This window comes from Anoplopoma fimbria, chromosome 11, assembly GCF_027596085.1.
Source record: "Anoplopoma fimbria isolate UVic2021 breed Golden Eagle Sablefish chromosome 11, Afim_UVic_2022, whole genome shotgun sequence".
Taxonomy (NCBI): Eukaryota; Metazoa; Chordata; class Actinopteri; order Perciformes; family Anoplopomatidae; genus Anoplopoma; species Anoplopoma fimbria.
In genome coordinates this window covers 199,236-220,897 of record NC_072459.1, presented here as the reverse complement: position 1 = coordinate 220,897, position 21,662 = coordinate 199,236, and the positions used below count along the sequence as shown (strand labels likewise).

At 46.9% G+C, this 21,662-nt stretch overlaps 1 protein-coding gene across 2 annotated transcripts in view; it reads right to left on the bottom strand.

Moving 5' to 3' along the window:
* Nucleotides 1-16,971, bottom strand: part of cdc27 (cell division cycle 27) — an 18,982-nt gene extending 2,011 nt beyond the window's left edge. The window contains exons 1-18 of one of the 2 annotated variants that reach the window (XM_054607378.1): nucleotides 16,831-16,971; nucleotides 11,815-11,890; nucleotides 10,813-10,960; nucleotides 10,532-10,657; nucleotides 9,590-9,675; nucleotides 9,268-9,425; nucleotides 8,895-9,115; nucleotides 7,649-7,748; nucleotides 7,114-7,223; nucleotides 6,668-6,767; nucleotides 6,381-6,561; nucleotides 5,332-5,504; nucleotides 2,350-2,502; nucleotides 1,306-1,386; nucleotides 1,042-1,169; nucleotides 687-804; nucleotides 448-576; nucleotides 157-231 (exon numbers count right to left, since the gene is read on the bottom strand). In XM_054607378.1, the coding sequence (XP_054463353.1) occupies nucleotides 157-231; nucleotides 448-576; nucleotides 687-804; nucleotides 1,042-1,169; nucleotides 1,306-1,386; nucleotides 2,350-2,502; nucleotides 5,332-5,504; nucleotides 6,381-6,561; nucleotides 6,668-6,767; nucleotides 7,114-7,223; nucleotides 7,649-7,748; nucleotides 8,895-9,115; nucleotides 9,268-9,425; nucleotides 9,590-9,675; nucleotides 10,532-10,657; nucleotides 10,813-10,960; nucleotides 11,815-11,890; nucleotides 16,831-16,857 (2,190 nt within the window). In that variant the 5' untranslated portion in view covers nucleotides 16,858-16,971. Of the gene's footprint in view, nucleotides 1-156; nucleotides 232-447; nucleotides 577-686; nucleotides 805-1,041; nucleotides 1,170-1,305; nucleotides 1,387-2,349; nucleotides 2,503-5,331; nucleotides 5,505-6,380; nucleotides 6,562-6,667; nucleotides 6,768-7,113; nucleotides 7,224-7,648; nucleotides 7,749-8,894; nucleotides 9,116-9,267; nucleotides 9,426-9,589; nucleotides 9,676-10,531; nucleotides 10,658-10,812; nucleotides 10,961-11,814; nucleotides 11,891-16,830 lie in introns of those variants that run through there. The other variant, XM_054607377.1, reaches the window with a different exon arrangement.
* Between the last annotated feature and the right edge of the window lie 4,691 nt (nucleotides 16,972-21,662).

The following is a 21,662-nucleotide window of genomic DNA, read 5'->3' as shown; positions in this document are numbered from 1 at the left end:
TTGGCATCCATTTAGAGTCAAACTAGTTAACTATCGAGACTTTTATTGAGTCAACCAATGAGGACACAATCACCTGAAGGACAAATGAGACAAGATTCAACTAAACACATGAAAAGGTTAAACTGTCAGGGTCAAAGGTCAGCTGATGGCCGTTACCTTTCCTATGAGGAAGTAAACCAGAGACTCTTTGGGAACAATCTGTTTCAACTCCTCCAACTCCTGTAGAGCAGCCTGCAAACAGACAGAGAGACAGGTCAGGGGGGTACAGAGAGACAGACAGGTCAGAGAGAGAGCGAGACAGGTCGGGGGGAGAAGGTTCAGAGAGAGAGACAGAGGTGTTGGCTAACTAAAGACCTATCTATAGGTCTATAGTTAGTATAAATCAGTACTAATAATAATCAATGCATGATACTAATGTATTGATTAGTACAAATCAGTGTTGATTACCGTGTACTTGTCGTTAGCAAAGAGGATGGAGGCACGGTGGAACTTGCAGAGCGGGTTTTTGGGGTCGATCACGATTGCTCTGTTCAGAGTCTCTAAAGCAGCATCAGACTTCTTCAACGCATGCTGTACCTGCACACACAGACACACAGACAGGCAGACAGACAGATAGACAGACATTCATTAGCAGGGGGCTGAAGCTACATGCTAACAGCTGTGATTGGTTGCTCAGAGCTACATACCACTCCGATGTGACACAGCAGCACAGAGCTCTGAGGGTTGATGTTCAGAGCTTTCTTAAAGTGGATCTCTGCTAAGTTGAACTTCTCCTGTTTGTAGTAAATCATCCCCAGACCGTACCTAAACAAACACACACACACACACACACACACACACACACACACACACACACACACACACACACACACACACACACACACACACACACACACACACACACACACACACACACACACACACACACACACACACACACTGTCAGAGTCAGAGCCTTGCTCAAGGACACTTTGTCGGGTGGACAGGAGGAACCGGGGATCAAACTATATCCCACATGTGTAAACTAAACTAGTGACGTACCAGGCGTTGTAGTGTCGTTTGTTGACCCTGATGGCGTTGCGGAAGCAGGCGAGCGCTCGGTCCAACTCCTCCGTCAGAACAAACTCATGACCCAACAGAGTGTAGGCGTAAGCAAAGCCCGGGTCCACCTGAGAGACAGACGGAGGACAGAGACGGGTCAGACACACAGGAGACAAAGAGACAGACAGGTCAATCCACCCTAAACCCTCCATCAATCTAACCTCAGTAACTAGGGTAACAGTTACCACGGCAACAGCGGCTCACCTGGATGGCTCTCTGGAAGAACTTGATGGCGATGTCTTGCTCCCTCTGCAGACTGAAGCAGTTTCCAGCTACACACCAGGCCTGCATAGAGACAGACAGGTGATCAGAGAGACACAGACAGATAATGACCAGAGATAAAAAGAAAGACAGGTGACAGGAGCATAGATGACCTATAGATCTATATACAGTGGGCCCTGGGTTCTCCCGGGTTCCTCCCGGTGGGAATGTGGGTTCCTCCCGTGGAGTGGGTGGGAGCCCTGGGTTCCTCCCGGTGGAGTGGGCCCTGGGTTCCTCCCGGTGGAATGGGTTCCTCCCGGTGGAGTGGGCCCTGGGTTCCTGGAGTGGGCCCTGGGTTCCTCCCGGTGTGGGCCCTGGGTTCCTCCCGGTACAGTGGGCCCTGGGTTCCTCCCGGTGGAGTGGGCCCTGGGTTCCTCCCGGTGGAATGGGCCCTGGGTTCCTCCCGGACATGGGCCCTACAGTGGGCCCTGGGTTCCTCTCAGTCGAGGGGGCCCTGGGTTCCTACCTGGGTTCCTACCTGGGTTCGTCAGCTCACTGATGCCCTGATCCAGGTCTGAGAGGAGATCCCCCAGGACACCATCCACTGTCTCATCAGGAGCATGCCCAGACATTGTCCGGGGTGCATGCGGGCACATGGGGGTCAAACTCACTACGGAGCCACATCATGAGTCGTGATGAAATTCAAGTTGAATCAGATGTGAGTTTGATTTTAACTTTGATTTTCTGTGTGATTTTGAATCCAGCCCTCTATGGGTTAATCATTTTGGTTTCTATTGATCATTGTCATTCTGTTCATGGCGAATTACCCAAGGAAGATATCAATGTATCAATAAAGAGCAGTGTTTACATCTGGTTGATATGATGTCAAATAAGTTATTATTAAAAAAATTAAAAATACACCCTGGATCTCAGGTGAGGTCAGGGTCTCACATTCAGCAGGTCTAAAAGGTCCGGATCCAGCTTTAAGGCCAGTACAGAAACAAACTTCTAAGCTCAGTACAGTTAGTGGACAGGAGCAGTTCCTACCTCGGGACAGTTCTTGTCCATGTCCGTCAGGTCTTTGGACAGGGCCGACAGTGCCACGTCTTTCTGCAGGTGCCACAGTGTTGTTGAGTAAATATCCATTCCTTCAACTCTGTACGACTCGATTCTGCGAACCTCGCTGAATAGACGCTCCGCCTACAAGCAAACACATCATCATGACCCACGTGAACAGAAACCAAACACACCCACAGCCGACCAATCAGGTCACTCACTGACTCCCACTGTCACAGGTATAGTAGCATATGTGGGAGTGGAGCGGGGGGCGGAGCTTCAGGGTTCTGTCTTTACAAGCCGCGGCTCATTGACTGCAGTTCACCGTCGCTGCTGAATCACATGGAGAAGTTTGCTTTGAGGGGTTTCTACCAGAAATAACTTACTGAAACTTAACCAAGCAGGTTTGTTACATGGACCCAAGAAGATGTCTGCCAGTAGACCATGAAGAAAACTCCCTGTCTGTCAGGCGTGTTACCTGTCTCTGGTGTTACCTGTCTGTCAGGCGTGTTGCCTGTATACAAGGTGTGTTACCTGTCTGTCAGGTGTGTTGCCTGTATACAAGGTGTGTTACCTGTCTCTGGTGTGTTACCTGTCTGTCAGGCGTGTTACCTGTCTCTGGTGTTACCTGTCTGTCAGGTGTGTTACCTGTCTCTGGTGTTACCTGTCTCTGGTGTTACCTGTCTGTCAGGCGTGTTGCCTGTATACAAGGTGTGTTACCTGTCTCTGGTGTTACCTGTCTGTCAGGCGTGTTACCTGTCTCTGGTGTGTTACCTGTCTGTCAGGCGTGTTACCTGTCTCTGGTGTTACCTGTCTCTGGTGTTACCTGTCTGTCAGGCGTGTTGCCTGTATACAAGGTGTGTTACCTGTCTCTGGTGTGTTACCTGTCTCTGGTGTTACCTGTCTGTCAGGCGTGTTGCCTGTCTCTGGTGTGTTACCTGTCTGTCAGGCGTGTTGCCTGTCTCTGGTGTGTTACCTGTCTGTCAGGCGTGTTGCCTGTCTCTGATGTGTTACCTGTCTGTCAGGCGTGTTGCCTGTCTCTGGTGTGTTACCTGTCTGTCAGGCGTGTTGCCTGTATACAAGGTGTGTTACCTATGTCAAGTTTTTTTATCCGTCCCAAGTTACATTTATGTAAGGTGTGCTACTTCTATTTCAGTGTGTGTAGTGTTTTCATTACCTGTATGTCAGGTGTGTTACCTGTCTCTGGTGTTTTACCTATACAGCGGGTAAAATAAGTACCACGTCACCATTTTTCTCAGTAAATACATATTTCTAAAGGTGCTGTTGACATGAAATGTTCACCAGATGTCGGTAACAACCCAAGTAATCCATACATACAAAGAAAACCAAACAAATAAGTTCAGAGATTAAGTTATGTGTAATAAAATGGAATGACACAGGGAAAAAGTATTGAACACGCTTACTGAAATGTATTTAATACTTGGTACAAAAGCCTTTGTTGGTAATGACAGCTTCAAGACGCCTCCTGTATGGAGAAACTAGTGGCATGCATTGCTCAGGTGTGATTTTGGCCCATTCTTCCACACAAATCTTGAAGGTTCCGTGGGCCTCTTCTATGAACTCTGATCTGTAGTTCTTTCCATAGATTTTCTATTGGATTCAGGTCAGGTGATTGGCTGGGCCATTCTAGCAGCTTTATTTTCTTTCTCTGAAACCAATGGAGAGTTTCCTTGGCTGTGTGTTTGGGGTCATTGTCTTGCTGAAATGTCCACCCTCGTTTCATCTTCATCATCCTGCTAGATGGCAGCAGATTTTTATCAAGAATGTCTCGGTACATTTTTCCATTCATCCTTCCTTCAATTATATGAAGTTTGCCAGTGCCGTATGCTGAGAAACAGCCCCACACCATGATGTTCCACCTCCAAACTCCACTGTTGGTCTGGTGTTTTTGGGGTGATGTGCAGTGCCATTTGACCTCCAAACATGGTGTGTATTATGGCATCCAAAGAGTTCCATGTTGGTCTCATCTGACCAGACTATATTCTCCCAGTATTTCACAGGCTTGTCTAAGTGTTGTGCAGCAAACTTTAAACGAGCTTCAACATGCTTTTTCTTCAGCAGTGGAGTCTTGCGTGGTGAGTGTGCATACAGGCCACGGCGGTTGAGTGCATTACTTATTGTTTTCTTTGAAACAATTGTACCTGCTGATTCCAGGTCTTTCTGAAGCTCTCCACTAGTGGTCCTTGGCTCTTGGACAACTCTTCTGATAATTATTTTCACTCCTCTGTCAGAAATCTTGCGAGGAGCACCTGGTTGTGGCCGGTTTATGGTGAAATGATGTTCTTTCCACTTCCGGATTATGGCCCTAACAGTGCTTACTGGAACATTCAGAAGTTTAGAAATCCTTCTGTAACCAATGCCATCAGTATGTTCTGCAACAATAAGGTTGTGAAGGTCTTGAGAGAGCTCTTTGCTTTTACCCATCATGAGATGTTTCTTGTGTGACACCTTGGTAATGAGACACCTTTTTATAGGCCATCAGTTGGGACTGAACCAGCTGATATTAATTTGCACTGACAAGGGGCAGGACTGCTTTCTAATCACTGACAGATTTCAGCTGGTGTCTTGGCTTTCCATGCCTTTTTGCACCTCCCTTTCTTCATGCGTTCAATACTTTTTCCCTGTCTCATTCCATTTTATTACACATAACTTAATTTCTGAACTTATTTGTTTGGTTTTCTTTGTATGTATGGATTACTTGGGTTGTTACCGACATCTGGTGAAACTTTCATGTCAATAGAACCTTTAGAAATATATTTACTGAGAAAAATGGTGACGTGTTCAATACTTATTTTACCCGCTGTATGTGAGGCGTGTTGCCTGTCTGTCAGGCTTGTTACCTGTATATAAGGTGTGTTACGTTTTTTTATCAGTCCCAGGTGCATTACATTTATGTAAGGTGTGCTACCTTTATTTCAGTGTGTTCGTCACACAGTGCGTCAGGTGTGTTACCTGTGTGTACTCGGCCAGTTCAAAGTAAGCCCTGCCGATGTGTGTGAGGACCCAGCCGGTGTTGTAGTGCTGAGGAGGCAGCGCGGTCAGGATGTTGATGGCTTCTCTGCAGTTGTACGAGAACAACGCCTGGTAACCACGCCCAAGTTCCCGTAGCAACGCCATCACACTGTCTGTACACACAGGAAACATTTATAAAGATCCTGTCAGTGTATCTTTCTGTTCTTATTGTAGAGGGGTCAGGTATAACAGTACTGGGGGGTTGGTGTCTTGGAAGAGAGACTCTGGGGTGATGCAGTTTTCAGTATCACCTGCCCTCCAGTACTTCAGCATTAGTGCTAGTATCTTATCCTTAGTGAAGATACAAATTGAAACTGGATTCAGTTTCTGGAGGTAAAAAAGGCAGGCGGGGAGAAAACTTAAAAAATCTACTGAACCCGACGGAGAGGAGTCGGAGATGGAAGACCTCAATTTCTCTGGTGGAAGTCACCGGCCTCTTTTGGTGTTTATCATTGATGGAATGGAACTAAGGACATTTACTTGAATACTATACTTAAGTACAATTTTGGTGCTACTTTCAAGGGGGAAAATTGTCATTTACTTAACTAATTATATATTTCTTATCCTGGTGGTGGTATTTTAACTTAGTTACGTGAAGAAATTTTAACTGGTTATAAAAAGTCTCAAACTATAACTGAAGATCTCCATCAGTAAAGGAGACCATCAGAAAGGAGATTGGAGTGTTTACTGTTTGCCATCGGTACCACCGGGTCGAATTCTGCACAAATCAGATCAAACCATGCAGGTTCTCCTGAAAGTCCCCCAGTTAATCCTCCAGCAGGCTGAGTCACCAATTGTGTTGGTGGCGGAAGGGAAACCTCACTTTGAATTGTCATCATATTGTATTTATTAATTAAATTATAATTTAAACCGACATCCAACCGTTTAAGTTCAGTCGTTATACTTCTGTGTTCATGTTCATGGCAGTTATTTAGAATACAGCACCGGCTGGTTACTGCAGTATTTAGTAGTATTAGTAGTACTATTACCTGCAGCAGCCCTCTGGTACTGGGGAATCTTGGTGTCCGGTAGACTCAAACTGGCGTCCAGTCTCAGAATGTCCAAACTCTCGTTCAGGTTGCTGCTGTTTGACGTCTTTGCTGATTTACATTTAGTTTTCCTGTTGGGGATCTTTGTAGGAAACTTCATCTTTAACTTCTTGCTGTTCTCCTGAAGAAACAGAAACAGACGTTATGAGGTAAAGCAGTACTTAAATCAGTACAAGTTCAGCAGTATAGTGATGTAGTAGTACTTTATTACTGTGGTAACACAGTACCTTGGCAGTAGAACTGGCACTGGTAAACAGTCTGGAGCTTCTTCTGGGCTGAACGTTTGGAGGACCAGACATACTGGGACTGAGGACCTGAGGGGAGCCACTGAGAGACAGACAGGTCATTAAACTGACATGTCATCAGACTGACAGAGGCCACTGAGAGACAGACAGGTTGTCAGACAGACATGTCATCAGACTGACAGAGGCCACTGAGAGACAGACAGGTTGTCAAACAGACCTTAATGGACACAAGCCATCTGTCTGTCTCCCCGGCTGCTTTCTGATTGGACCAGAAATCCGTGGACAGACTTAATGAAGTCCCAGCTGATATTGAGAGCTGAGGCCCCGCCCCTCCTACATTCAACTTGAGGAGGGGTAGAGCCCTATGATTGGTTGCTATAGCTTCCTGGTGTGAGCAACAGAGGTCTTTTATTGGTTGCTAGAGTTACCTGGAGTGAGGGGCGGAGCTCTGTGATTGGTTGAAGGGGATGGGGAGAACATCTCTGCTGTTCCCACTCTGACTGAAGACAGATTTTGACTGACTGATCCTGGAGACAGACTGAGAGAGAGATAAAATAAACCCATCGATCTTCATCATTAAGGTCTATTATGCATCATGTAGAGTGCCTCCTGCTGGATGACTAACATGAAGTATGAAGAGATACTGAGTGTAATGTGTGTCAGGGATGCACCGATTCTGGGCCGATACAGATGTTTAAAACAAGAACTTGGTCAGTACAGATGTTTAAAATAAAAACTTGGTCAGTACAGATGTTTAAAATAAGAACTTGGTCAATACAGATGTTTAAAATAAAAACTGGGTCAATACAGATGTTTAAAATAAGAACATGGCTGTCTTTAGCTCTCATTGGTGGTAACTCAGGTCAGATATTATTCATGTATAACGTGTGTGTAATGTCTGTATAACGTGTGTGTAACGTGTGTGTAATACCTGTGTGTAATGCGTGTGTAATGCTTGTGTACCTTCTTGCTGGGAGCTGTAGATTGTGTATCCATGGTAGCTGAATAGTTCTGTAAATACGTGGGGTCTCCGGGGCTGGGCTCCAGGGACAGGATGCCAAAACTACAGAAAACACAGAGTCAAAGCTATGTATGATGGAAAGCTTCAGCTTTTCAAAGAAGTTACATTTTGAAGTCAAAGACGTCTTTGTATTGCTCGAAAGAGATATCAACTCAATGTTAGCATGCTAACCAGCTAGCCTCAGCCCGTCCTGTCTTGTAGTACCACTTGTAACCTGTTAGGCGATAGTGAGTCACTGAAGCGTCCAGTCTGTCCTCAGTCCAACATGAGAGGACAAGACAAACAGCTGAGAGCTTGTCAATCACGCTCAAAGAACGTTTTTCTGGTGCGTTTATTTGATAAAAATCCCCAAAATCCAAACTCCCCCCATCGCCAGGAGAGAACTTCACCAGAAGGGCAGCGGGTTCAAACCCCAGCGCCGGGGGTTACAGCGGGCAGTGTAACGGCAGCAACAGAGAGGGAGTCAGACCTCCGGTACCGGGATTGGCACTGGTTGAGTTTGAGTTTCTACAGCTACCTGAAGGTCTGTCGCCCTGAGCTTCTGCACGCTCTCCTCCCTTCCGCCAGAAGAGTCTCCTAAAGTCATCAATGCATGTTGTTTTACCGTTACTTCCACTTTGGATTCAATCCAGATAAACTATGAAAACATACTCGGACCGAAGAACCAACGTGAGTGACTCAGAGTGTCGACGCCTCACATGAAGATTAGAAGACAGACGGTTATTTGGACTTTTGTGGATTTCTTTTCTGAGGTTTTATTGATTTTTAATAACCAATTACTGTAAATTTAGATTACCTGGACCCAGAGACAGAGGTGAGAGGCTGCCCCCTATTGGTTAAGAGCATGTGGACAAGTATTACACATGCTAACAGAACATCAGACAGGTGAACCATCAGACAGGTGAACCATCAGACAGGTGAACCATCAGACAGGTACGCTTACTTTGTTTCCATTCATATACATTTCCATCATTTTATGGATGAAAAAATAATATTGATGACAAACTGAAACAAAGTGTTTCTATTGGTCGACTGCTAACATCACTGAGCATCAGTGTTATCTATTGGTGGGTTAAATTTGCCCAGACAGGTTTCAATAGATGTGAATGGGAATCTAATGAATATTAGTTGGACAGAAGTGTAATGTGTGCGTACCTTTACCTGTACAGGTATTGCTAAATACCTCACCTGGGTGTCAGCGGGCTGAGTGCTGCAGGTCCTCCAAGTAAACTCCACCCACTCTTGGGCTTGTTCTGTTTAGCCAACAAGGAGCCAGCTGACGCCATGGAAACCGAGTTACCCAATAGGGAGCCGGTCTCAGGGGAGATTAGGGAGGAGTCAATGTAGGAAACCGACAAATCAGACATCAGCTTTCCGTTAGACGATTCTAGATTCAGGCGATTCAACTCCTGGGGAGAGAAAAACAACATATTACAACACTGATGATATTATTAGTCTGATCAATTAATCTGATTATCAGACTACAACCTCCTCAACGATGCTATTATTTGATTACATGACTAGGTGTGTTCAGAGAGTAGTGGAGGTGTGTTTTACGTACCAGAGTGTCCTGGGGCGTCTCCATGAGGGCGGTGTCTAGGCGGTGGGAGGGGTTCTGGGCGGGGCTAACGGATGGAGGGAGCGGTGCTATAGAGGAGTTGTGTAGAGAGGACAACCTAAAGACTTGATCTGGATCTGGTTTCTCTCCTGGAACACAGACCACAACAAGTAAATCCAATGATCACATGATGAGGTTAAACAGTGGGAAGACTCACCTGGTCAGTGTGTGTGTGTGTGTGTGTGTGTGTGTGTGTGTGTGTGTGTGTGTGTGTGTGTGTGTGTGTGTGTGTGTGTGTTACCTGGTGACAGAGGTTCTGGTGACAGGTTCTGGAAAGGCGACCAGAGGAACGGGTTGAGAGTTAAACTTCTCTGGAAACACTCTGCACCTTTAGCAACACGATCTGTCTTACTGCTCAGACAGACAGACAGACAGACAGACAGACAGACAGACAGACAGACAGACAGAGTCGGGTCAGTAAGCAGTGTGTCTCATTTACACCATTAGCAGACTGGTTGAACTGTTAGCTGATGACAGACAGCTCCGTCATGTAAACATAGAAATGTGAGTAGGAGGCATTGATCTCTTAACGTGATCGATTGAACAGTGCAAAGGATAATGGAGAATGTTTATAGTTGTCATGGTGACGCCACACGTCAATGTGGTTTGGAGCTCGCCGTTGTTGCGTTTCTACTCCACTGCTCGTCTAAGTCGTTCTGCTAAACCTCACCTCCCCTACAGTCGGGGTAGTTTATATCAAAGATAGCCCCCTACAACGGTCGCCATGGTAACGGTTCACGTGAATATGGCCGCCGCTCTGACCGTATAGCACTGTTGAGTTGAAAGGGAATCTTTTTATTTCTATGGTTAACACCAGTAACAAACTGTTACTGGTGATCTGGTTTTAACAATTAATGAATTCATTCATACGATTTTAATATTAACTTCTATTAATTACATAGGACTTAAATTAGATATCGGTGACTATATAAGTCAATATATATGAACAATTAGAGTTGTGTTAATGAATTATGGTTGGAACGACGAGTGTAGACACGCCCCTTTAACAATCAGCTGATATTAGAGCGGAGCTGTTTTCCGTGTGTGTGTGTGTGTGAGTGTGTGTGTGTGCGTGAGTGTGCGTGTGTGTGAGAGAGTGTGTGAGTGTGTCTGCGTTTGTGAGTGTGTCTGTGTGAGTGTGTGCGTGAGTGTGCATATTGGTAATAGTCTGGCGGCTCCAGATACCAGCCCAAAGTTGTTTTTTTACCAGTAAATGTGTCCCAGTAACGAAAGTGTGAAGGGGGCAGAGTCTCCAAACTCTGTGATGATGTCATCCTGACTCTTCTGTTTGTTCAGCACTCCACCAATCAGGACCTGTTCTCCTTCAGCCAGCCTGAGAGACAGACAGGTAGATAGAAAGGAAGACATTTTGTTTCAATTTCAAATGCGTAAGAATTACGAGCTCTTTTGAAAGACATAATAAATGTCAGTTTCTACTGGTATGAAATGGGTTAGTTAAAAGGTTTACTGGTTTACATGAGTTCTTACTTGCTAAGTTCGACGCAGCACTTTGCCAACAAGAATCGAACCTGCGGCGTGGAGCAACTGTGAGCCTTCAGCAGCCAGTACGCTTTATATGGCTTCCCCGAGCGGTAGTAGCATGTAGCCAACAGGTACAGGGCCTCCTCGGACCTCACTGAGAGACAGACAGGTAGACAGACAGGTAGATTGTTAGGTCAGCTTGTAGCCAACAGATAGATGGCCTCCTCGGACCTCACCGAGAGACAGACAGACGGACGTAGGGATCGAGGCGTAGGGATAGGGGCGTATGGATCAAGGCGTGGGGATAGGGGCTTATGGATCAAGGCGTAGGGATAGGGGCGTATGGATCAAGGCGTAGGGATAGGGGCGTATGGATCAAGGCGTGGGGATAGGGGCGTATGGATCAAGGCGTGGGGATAGGGGCGTATGGATCAAGGCGTAGGGATAGGGGCGTATGGATCAAGGCGTGGGGATAGGGGCGTATGGATCAAGGCGTGGGGATAGGGGCGTATGGATCAAGGCGTGGGATAGGGGCGTGGATCAAGGCGTAGGGATAGGGGCGTATGGATCAAGGCGTGGGGATAGGGCGTATGGATCAAGGCGTGGGATATATGGATCAAGGCGTGGGGATAGGGGCGTATGGATCAAGGCGTAGGGATAGGGGCGTATGGATCAAGGCGTAGGGATCGGGGCGTATGGATCAATGCGTAGGGATCGGGGCGTATGGATCGGGGAGTAGGGATCGAGGCGTAGGGATCGGGGCGTATGGATCGGGGAGTAGGGATCGAGGCGTAGGGATCGGGCGTATGGATCAAGGCGTAGGGATCGGGAAATGACCCTGAAACCTGTTGTAGTTGTTCCGGTGTACTGCAAATAAGTGTAAACTGCAGATCGGTGCATAGACGTATTTAAGGATGGATTGTAGACATTTCCCATACTGGTGTCGGTATGAGAACAACTCTACAGATAGACAGACAGACAGGTAGAGGGCATCTGTATGAGGGTTACCTTCAGCGTAGAGTCTCTCAGCGAGGAAGACAGCATCCAGGTAGGCGTAGTGGTTTAGAGCCTGCCAGACTGCAGCCTGAACACAAACAGAAACATGCTTTATTCAAACTCCACAGAACCTAAGTTTAACTCACCTAAACACCAACACTTGGTTGAAATAAACCCCTAGTTAATTTGGTCAGCTGTGAGAAACAAACACAGAGGATGAATCAATCTGAAAACAGGTACAATAAAGTAGAGCATAGATATTTATTCGGTGGAAAAGTCACAAGTGGAGCTTACAAGGTTATTAATTGTCATTGTGCAACAGGGCTGTTAAACCAAATGCAGTTTGTTGTCCCATTTTGTACAAAAGAAAAACACACAAAAAAGATCCTATGTGGAGGATGAACGAAGAGGAGAGAAGCTGCTCTGGTTTGCTGTTTTTTTATCCAGACCTCATCAGGTGAACAGCTTGTCTTTTAATATCTTTGAGATCTTCTCACCAACATCACCAAGGGCGGCTGTGGCGTAGTGGAGAGCAAGATAGTTCTCCAATCAGAGGATCGGCGGTTTGATACCCAGCTTCGGCAGTCCATGTTGATGTGTCCTTGGGCAAGACACTTAACCCCAAGTTGCTCCTGAAGGCCATCGGTGTGGACTGGATGATGAATGTTAGTTAGAGTCTGATGGTGGCACCTTGATGGTAGCCTGTCATCAGTGTGTGAATGGGTGAATGATATGTAACATACTACTGACTGTAAGTCGCTTTGGATAAAAGCGTCTGCTAAATGACTGTAATGTAATGTAACCACTAATGAACCAATGATGTTCTGGATTAAATCCCCTGCTGTAGAGCTCTCTGTCTCATGTTTGTACAGTTTGTATTGCTCTTCTTCAGTTTCCTTCAGAAGTAAAGCCATTGATGACCTTTCTTCAGCAGGATGGAGTTGTGAGGACCCTGTCAGGTTGTTGGTGATGCTGATTCTCAGGTCTATTGATGTAGACATGGGTGTGTGTCTTCATCTCCTTCCTCTCCTTGGTTTTACTGACGTTTAGCAGCTGGTTGTTGTCTGAGCTCAACTCTGAAGACTGATGATTGGCTCTCTAGAGGATATGTATTCCTCTCTGCACAGAGCGCTGCTATGTTAATTCAAAGTGCATAAATATTAAACGTAGGTCGGATTAACTGTTCTCCAGACAAATGACCGGTCTACACAGGCAGAAAGAGATTCCTTGCTTCATAGTTTGATTGTGTCATTGATGAAAGACATTCATTAGGCTTGATGTCCTATGAAAGCCAAAGTATAGAAAAACCCACGTCATTCTGGTGCACATAAAGTAGCACAACAGTCTACTGTGCCTCTTTGGAGTGAGTTCCATCTACAGTCCAAACACACAGACTTCTGCTTGTATAAAAGCTTGTTATTACATTGACATGTCTGAAGTTATGCCTGAGCATTCCAATTCAGAGATAAAGTAATCAAAAAGTGTGAGTTTTTATATAGATTTTACAAGAAAAAAGAAATGACCATTTTAAGTGTAAGAACAGTTCTTTGCTTTTGTGATGTCATCTTTGTGTACAGATGTTGATATATTCTTTCTGCATAGAAACATGGTGACTAAAACATATGCATGAAACACATCTTCACCCGTGATCACCTGGTTAGTGTTCAGCTGATCAGTCAGCAGAGACCAGTGACCAGAGACCAGAGACCAGTGAGCAGAGACCAGTGAGCAGAGACCAGAGACCAGAGAGCAGAGACCAGTGATCAGAGACCAGTGAGCAGAGACCAGAGACCAGTGAGCAGAGACCAGTGAGCAGAGACCAGTGATCAGAGACCAGAGACCAGTGACCAGAGACCAGTGAGCAGAGACCAGTGATCAGAGACCAGTGAGCAGAGACCAGTGAGCAGAGACCAGTGAGCAGAGACCAGTGATCAGAGAGCAGAGACCAGTGAGCAGAGACCAGTGAGCAGAGACCAGTGATCAGAGACCAGTGAGCAGAGACCAGTGAGCAGAGACCAGTGAGCAGAGACCAGTGAGCAGAGACCAGTGATCAGAGACCAGTGAGCAGAGACCAGTCAGCAGAGACCAGTCAGCAGAGACCAGTCAGCAGAGACCAGTCAGTGTTCGTGAATCTATCGATCATTCAGTTTGATCAAAGGAATCACATTTATGGACTCTAGTTAACTCATCACAGTGTATGAAGCAGCAGCCATGTTACTGAAGCCTGCTTCTGATGACGTCACAGTAAACAGTGGTGTATGTATACTGATGATGTCACAGTAAACAGTGGTATATGTATACTGATGATGTCACAGTAAACAGTGGTATATGTATACTGATGATGTCACAGTAAACAGTGGTATATGTATACTGATGATGTCACAGTAACCAGTGGTATATGTATACTGATGATGTCACAGTAAACAGTGGTATATGTATACTGATGATGTCACAGTAAACAGTGGTATATGTATACTGATGATGTCACAGTAAACAGTGGTATATGTATACTGATGATGTCACAGTAAACAGTGGTATATGTATACTGATGATGTCACAGTAACCAGTGGTATATGTACACTGATGATGTCACAGTAAACAGTGGTATATGTATACTGATGATGTCACAGTAAACAGTGGTATATGTATACTGATGATGTCACAGTAAACAGTGGTATATGTATACTGATGATGTCACAGTAACCAGTGGTATATGTATACTGATGATGTCACAGTAACCAGTGGTATATGTACACTGATGATGTCACAGTAAACAGTGGTATATGTATACTGATGATGTCACAGTAAACAGTGGTATATGTACACTGATGATGTCACAGTAAACAGTGGTATATGTATACTGATGATGTCACAGTAAACAGTGGTATATGTATACTGATGATGTCACAGTAAACAGTGGTATATGTATACTGATGATGTCACAGTAACCAGTGGTATATGTACACTGATGATGTCACAGTAAACAGTGGTATATGTATACTGATGATGTCACAGTAAACAGTGGTATATGTATACTGATGATGTCACAGTAAACAGTGGTATATGTATACTGATGATGTCACAGTAAACAGTGGTATATGTACACTGATGATGTCACAGTAACCAGTGGTATATGTACACTGATGATGTCACAGTAAACAGTGGTATATGTATACTGATGATGTCACAGTAAACAGTGGTATATGTACACTGATGATGTCACAGTAAACAGTGGTATATGTATACTATGATGTCACAGTAACCAGTATACTGATGATGTCACAGTAACCAGTGGTATATGTACACTGATGATGTCACAGTAAACAGTGGTATATGTATACTGATGATGTCACAGTAACCAGTGGTATATGTATACTGATGATGTCACAGTAAACAGTGGTATATGTATACTGATGATGTCACAGTAAACAGTGGTATATGTATACTGATGATGTCACAGTAAACAGTGGTATATGTATACTGATGATGTCACAGTAACCAGTGGTATATGTATACTGATGATGTCACAGTAAACAGTGGTATATGTATACTGATGATGTCACAGTAAACAGTGGTATATGTATACTGATGATGTCACAGTAAACAGTGGTATATGTATACTGATGATGTCACAGTAAACAGTGGTATATGTATACTGATGATGTCACAGTAAACAGTGGTATATGTATACTGATGATGTCACAGTAACCAGTGGTATATGTATACTGATGATGTCACAGTAAACAGTGGTATATGTACACTGATGATGTCACAGTAAACAGTGGTATATGTATACTGATGATGTCACAGTAACCCTAACCCTGGAGTCCCCCTTTAACTGAACCCTGATGAGGTTTATGTTCACATGTGGACTTTAGAGGGACGTATGCTGACGGACCCGCTCCGCTAGCCGCGGTGTTAGAACTGTTAGCATTGTTAGCCTGGTTAGAACTGTTAGCATTGTTAGAACTGTTAGCCTGGTTAGCATTGTTAGCATTGTTAGCCTGGTTAGAACTGTTAGCCCGGTTAGCATTGTTAGCCTGGTTAGCATTGTTAGCCTGGTTAGAACTGTTAGCCTGGTTAGAACTGTTAGCCTGGTTAGAACTGTTAGCCTGGTTAGCATTGTTAGCCTGGTTAGCATTGTTAGCCTGGTTAGCATTGTTAGCCTGGTTAGAACTGTTAGCCTGGTTAGAACTGTTAGCCTGGTTAGCATTGTTAGCCTGGTTAGAACTGTTAGCCTGGTTAGCATTGTTAGCCTGGTTAGAACTGTTAGCCTGGTTAGCATTGTTAGCCTGGTTAGAACTGTTAGCCTGGTTAGAACTGTTAGCCTGGTTTGGTTAGAACTGTTAGCCTGGTTAGCATTGTTAGCATGGTTAGCCTGGTTAGAACTGTTAGCCTGGTTTGGTTAGAACTGTTAGCCTGGTTAGCCTGGTTAGAACTGTTAGCCTGGTTTGGTTAGAACTGTTAGCCTGGTTAGCCTGGTTTGGTTAGAACTGTTAGCCTGGTTAGCCTGGTTAGAACTGTTAGCCTGGTTAGCATTGTTAGCCTGGTTAGAACTGTTAGCCTGGTTAGAACTGTTAGCCTGGTTTGGTTAGAACTGTTAGCCTGGTTAGCATGGTTAGCCTGGTTAGAACTGTTAGCCTGGTTTGGTTAGAACTGTTAGCCTGGTTTGGTTAGAACTGTTAGCCTGGTTAGCATGGTTAGCATTAGCGGAGCGGACAGTGCTTCACTCTGAAGACTTTTAACCAGAGAACTCATCCAGTCACACTAAACACAGACCAGGACCAGGACCAGGACCTGGACCAGGACCAGGACCAGGACCTGGACCAGAGTCTGTAGCGACGACACAGTGAGCAGAACCCAACAACAGACCAGCAGCCTGTGAAGCCACCGACGGCCCGGAGCTCCTGTAGCCCGGTTACCCTGCTGTCCCGGGTCAGAGCCGAGGCCTGGCCGGGCTGTCTGAGGCCGCAGCCCGGCTCCGGGTCCGGGTCCGGGTCAGGGTCAGGGTTCACCCGCAGTGTTTACCTGCACAGGTTCCTGCAGCACCGTCATTCCTCCGCTTCTTCTTCTCTTCCTTCTCTTCGTCTCCAGGAGGAGCTGCGGCCGAAGATTTGAACACACCGACCGTTACCAACCGAAAACACCCGAAGAATCCCGAGGAATCCCGAGGACGGGTTCGGCTTCTTCTTCTGCTGCCACAGAACGGTAGTCGATCCCATCGGGTGCGTTACTGCCATCTTCCGGTCAGTCCCGTTAGTGTTTAGTCCTCCTCCTCTCTCCTCCAGTGTTACCTCCATCATGGTCCTCCTCTCTCCTCTAGTGTTACCTCCATCATGGTCCTCCTCTCTCCTCTAGTGTTACCTCCATCATGGTCCTCCTCTCTCCTCTAGTGTTACCTCCATCATGGTCCTCCTCCTCTCTCCTCCAGTGTTACCTCCATCATGGTCCTCCTCTCTCCTCTAGTGTTACCTCCATCATGGTCCTCCTCTCTCCTCTAGTGTTACCTCCAGTGTTACCTCCATCATGGTCCTCCTCTCTCCAGTCTCTCCTCTAGTGTTACCTCCATCATGGTCCTCCTCTCTCCTCCAGTGTTACCTCCATCATGGTCCTCCTCTCTCCTCTAGTGTTACCTCCATCATGGTCCTCCTCTCTCCTCTAGTGTTACCTCCATCATGGTCCTCCTCCTCTCTCCTCTAGTGTTACCTCCATCATGGTCCTCCTCTCTCCTCTAGTGTTACCTCCATCATGGTCCTCCTCTCTCCTCTAGTGTTACCTCCATCATGGTCCTCCTCTCTCCAGTGTTACCTCCATCATGGTCCTCCTCTCTCCTCTAGTGTTACCTCCATCATGGTCCTCCTCCTCTAGTGTTACCTCCATCATGGTCCTCCTCCTCTAGTGTTACCTCCATCATGGTCCTCCTCTCTCCTCTAGTGTTACCTCCATCATGGTCCTCCTCCTCTCTCCTCTAGTGTTACCTCCATCATGGTCCTCCTCCTCTAGTGTTACCTCCATCATGGTCCTCCTCTCTCCTCTAGTGTTACCTCCATCATGGTCCTCCTCCTCTAGTGTTACCTCCATCATGGTCCTCCTCTGTGTTACCTCCATCATGGTCCTCCTCTCTCCTCTAGTGTTACCTCCATCATGGTCCTCCTCCTCTCTCCTCTAGTGTTACCTCCATCATGGTCCTCCTCCTCTCTCCTCTAGTGTTACCTCCATCATGGTCCTCCTCCTCTAGTGTTACCTCCATCATGGTCCTCCTCTCTCCAGTGTTACCTCCATCATGGTCCTCCTCCTCTCTCCTCTAGTGTTACCTCCATCATGGTCCTCCTCCTCTCTCCTCTAGTGTTAACTCCATCATGGTCCTCCTCCTCTAGTGTTACCTCCATCATGGTCCTCCTCTCTCCTCTAGTGTTACCTCCATCATGGTCCTCCTCCTCTAGTGTTACCTCCATCATGGTCCTCCTCCTCTCTCCTCTAGTGTTACCTCCATCATGGTCCTCCTCCTCTCTCCTCTAGTGTTACCTCCATCATGGTCCTCCTCCTCTCTCCAGTGTTACCTCCATCATGGTCCTCCTCCTCTCTCCAGTGTTACCTCCATCATGGTCCTCCTCTCTCTCCTCTAGTGTTACCTCCATCATGGTCCTCCTCTCTCCAGTGTTACCTCCATCATGGTCCTCCTCTCTCCTCTAGTGTTACCTCCATCATGGTCCTCCTCTCTCCTCTAGTGTTACTCCATCATGGTCCTCCTCCTCTCTCCTCTAGTGTTACCTCCATCATGGTCCTCCTCTCTCCTCTAGTGTTACCTCCATCATGGTCCTCCTCTCTCCTCTAGTGTTACCTCCATCATGGTCCTCCTCTCTCCTCTAGTGTTACCTCCATCATGGTCCTCCTCTCTCCAGTGTTACCTCCATCATGGTCCTCCTCTCTCCTCTAGTGTTACATCCATCATGGTCCTCCTCCTCTAGTGTTACCTCCATCATGGTCCTCCTCCTCTCTAGTGTTACCTCCATCATGGTCCTCCTCTCTCCAGTGTTACCTCCATCATGGTCCTCCTCCTCTCTCCTCTAGTGTTACCTCCATCATGGTCCTCCTCCTCTAGTGTTACCTCCATCATGGTCCTCCTCTCTCCAGTGTTACCTCCATCATGGTCCTCCTCCTCTAGTGTTACCTCCATCATGGTCCTCCTCTCTCCAGTGTTACCTCCATCATGGTCCTCCTCTCTCCTCTAGTGTTACCTCCATCATGGTCCTCTCCTCTCTCCTCTAGTGTTACTCCATCATGGTCCTCCTCCTCTCTCCTCTAGTGTTACCTCCATCATGGTCCTCCTCCTCTAGTGTTACCTCCATCATGGTCCTCCTCTCTCCAGTGTTACCTCCATCATGGTCCTCCTCTCTCCTCTAGTGTTACCTCCATCATGGTCCTCCTCCTCTCTCCTCTAGTGTTAACTCCATCATGGTCCTCCTCCTCTAGTGTTACCTCCATCATGGTCCTCCTCTCTCCAGTGTTACCTCCATCATGGTCCTCCTCCTCTAGTGTTACCTCCATCATGGTCCTCCTCCTCTCTCCTCTAGTGTTACTCCATCATGGTCCTCCTCCTCTCTCCTCTAGTGTTACCTCCATCATGGTCCTCTCTCCTCTCTCCTCTAGTGTTACCTCCATCATGGTCCTCCTCCTCTAGTGTTACCTCCATCATGGTCCTCCTCTCTCCTCTAGTGTTACCTCCATCATGGTCCTCTCTCCTCTAGTGTTACCTCCATCATGGTCCTCCTCCTCTAGTGTTACCTCCATCATGGTCCTCCTCTCTCCTCTAGTGTTACCTCCATCATGGTCCTCCTCTCTCTCCAGTGTTACCTCCATCATGGTCCTCCTCCTCTCTCCTCTAGTGTTACCTCCATCATGGTCCTCCTCCTCTAGTGTTACCTCCATCATGGTCCTCCTCTCTCCTCTAGTGTTACCTCCATCATGGTCCTCCTCTCTCCTCTAGTGTTACCTCCATCATGGTCCTCCTCCTCTAGTGTTACCTCCATCATGGTCCTCCTCCTCTCTCCTCCAGTGTTACCTCCATCATGGTCCTCCTCCTCTCTCCTCTAGTGTTACCTCCATCATGGTCCTCCTCCTCTCTCCCCTAGTGTTAACTCCATCATGGTCCTCCTCCTCTCTCCTCTAGTGTTACCTCCATCATGGTCCTCCTCCTCTCTCCTCTAGTGTTACCTCCATCATGGTCCTCCTCCTCTAGTGTTACCTCCATCATGGTCCTCCTCTCTCCTCTAGTGTTACCTCCATCATGGTCCTCCTCCTCTAGTGTTACCTCCATCATGGTCCTCCTCCTCTCTCCTCTAGTGTTACCTCCATCATGGTCCTCTCTCCTCCTAGTGTTACCTCCATCATGGTCCTCCTCCTCTCTCCTCTAGTGTTACTCCATCATGGTCCTCCTCCTCTCTCCTCTAGTGTTACCTCCATCATGGTCCTCTCTCCTCTCCTCCATCATGTGTTACCTCCATCATGGTCCTCCTCTCTCCTCTAGTGTTACCTCCATCATGGTCCTCCTCCTCTAGTGTTTCCTCCATCATGGTCCTCCTCCTCTCTCCATCAGTGTTTACCTCCATCATCCTCTCTCCTCTAGTGTTACCTCCATCATGGTCCTCCTCTCTCCAGTGTTACCTCCATCATGGTCCTCCTCCTCTCTCCTCTAGTGTTACCTCCATCATGGTCCTCCTCCTCTAGTGTTACCTCCATCATGGTCCTCCTCTCTCCTCTAGTGTTACCTCCATCATGGTCCTCCTCTCTCCTCTAGTGTTACCTCCATCATGGTCCTCTCCTCTAGTGTTTCCTCCATCATGGTCCTCCTCCTCTCTCCTCCAGTGTTACCTCCATCATGGTCCTCCTCCTCTCTCCTCTAGTGTTACCTCCATCATGGTCCTCCTCCTCTCTCCCCTAGTGTTAACTCCATCATGGTCCTCCTCCTCTCTCCTCTAGTGTTACCTCCATCATGGTCCTCCTCCTCTCTCCTCTAGTGTTACCTCCATCATGGTCCTCCTCCTCTAGTGTTACCTCCATCATGGTCCTCCTCTCTCCTCTAGTGTTACCTCCATCATGGTCCTCCTCCTCTAGTGTTACCTCCATCATGGTCCTCCTCCTCTCTCCTCTAGTGTTACCTCCATCATGGTCCTCCTCTCTCCAGTGTTACCTCCATCATGGTCCTCCTCCTCTAGTGTTACCTCCATCATGGTCCTCCTCCTCTCTCCTCTAGTGTTACCTCCATCATGGTCCTCCTCTCTCCTCTAGTGTTAACTCCATCATGGTCCTCCTCTCTCCTCTAGTGTTACCTCCATCATGGTCCTCCTCCTCTAGTGTTACCTCCATCATGGTCCTCCTCCTCTCTCCTCTAGTGTTACCTCCATCATGGTCCTCCTCTCTCCTCTAGTGTTACCTCCATCATGGTCCTCCTCTCTCCTCTAGTGTTACCTCCATCATGGTCCTCCTCTCTCCAGTGTTACCTCCATCATGGTCCTCCTCCTCTAGTGTTACCTCCATCATGGTCCTCCTCCTCTCTCCTCTAGTGTTACCTCCATCATGGTCCTCCTCTCTCCTCTAGTGTTAACTCCATCATGGTCCTCCTCTCTCCTCTAGTGTTACCTCCATCATGGTCCTCCTCTCTCCAGTGTTACCTCCATCATGGTCCTCCTCCTCTAGTGTTACCTCCATCATGGTCCTCCTCTCTCCAGTGTTACCTCCATCATGGTCCTCCTCTCTCCTCTAGTGTTACCTCCATCATGGTCCTTCTCCTCTCTCCTCTAGTGTTACTCCATCATGGTCCTCCTCCTCTCTCCTCTAGTGTTACCTCCATCATGGTCCTC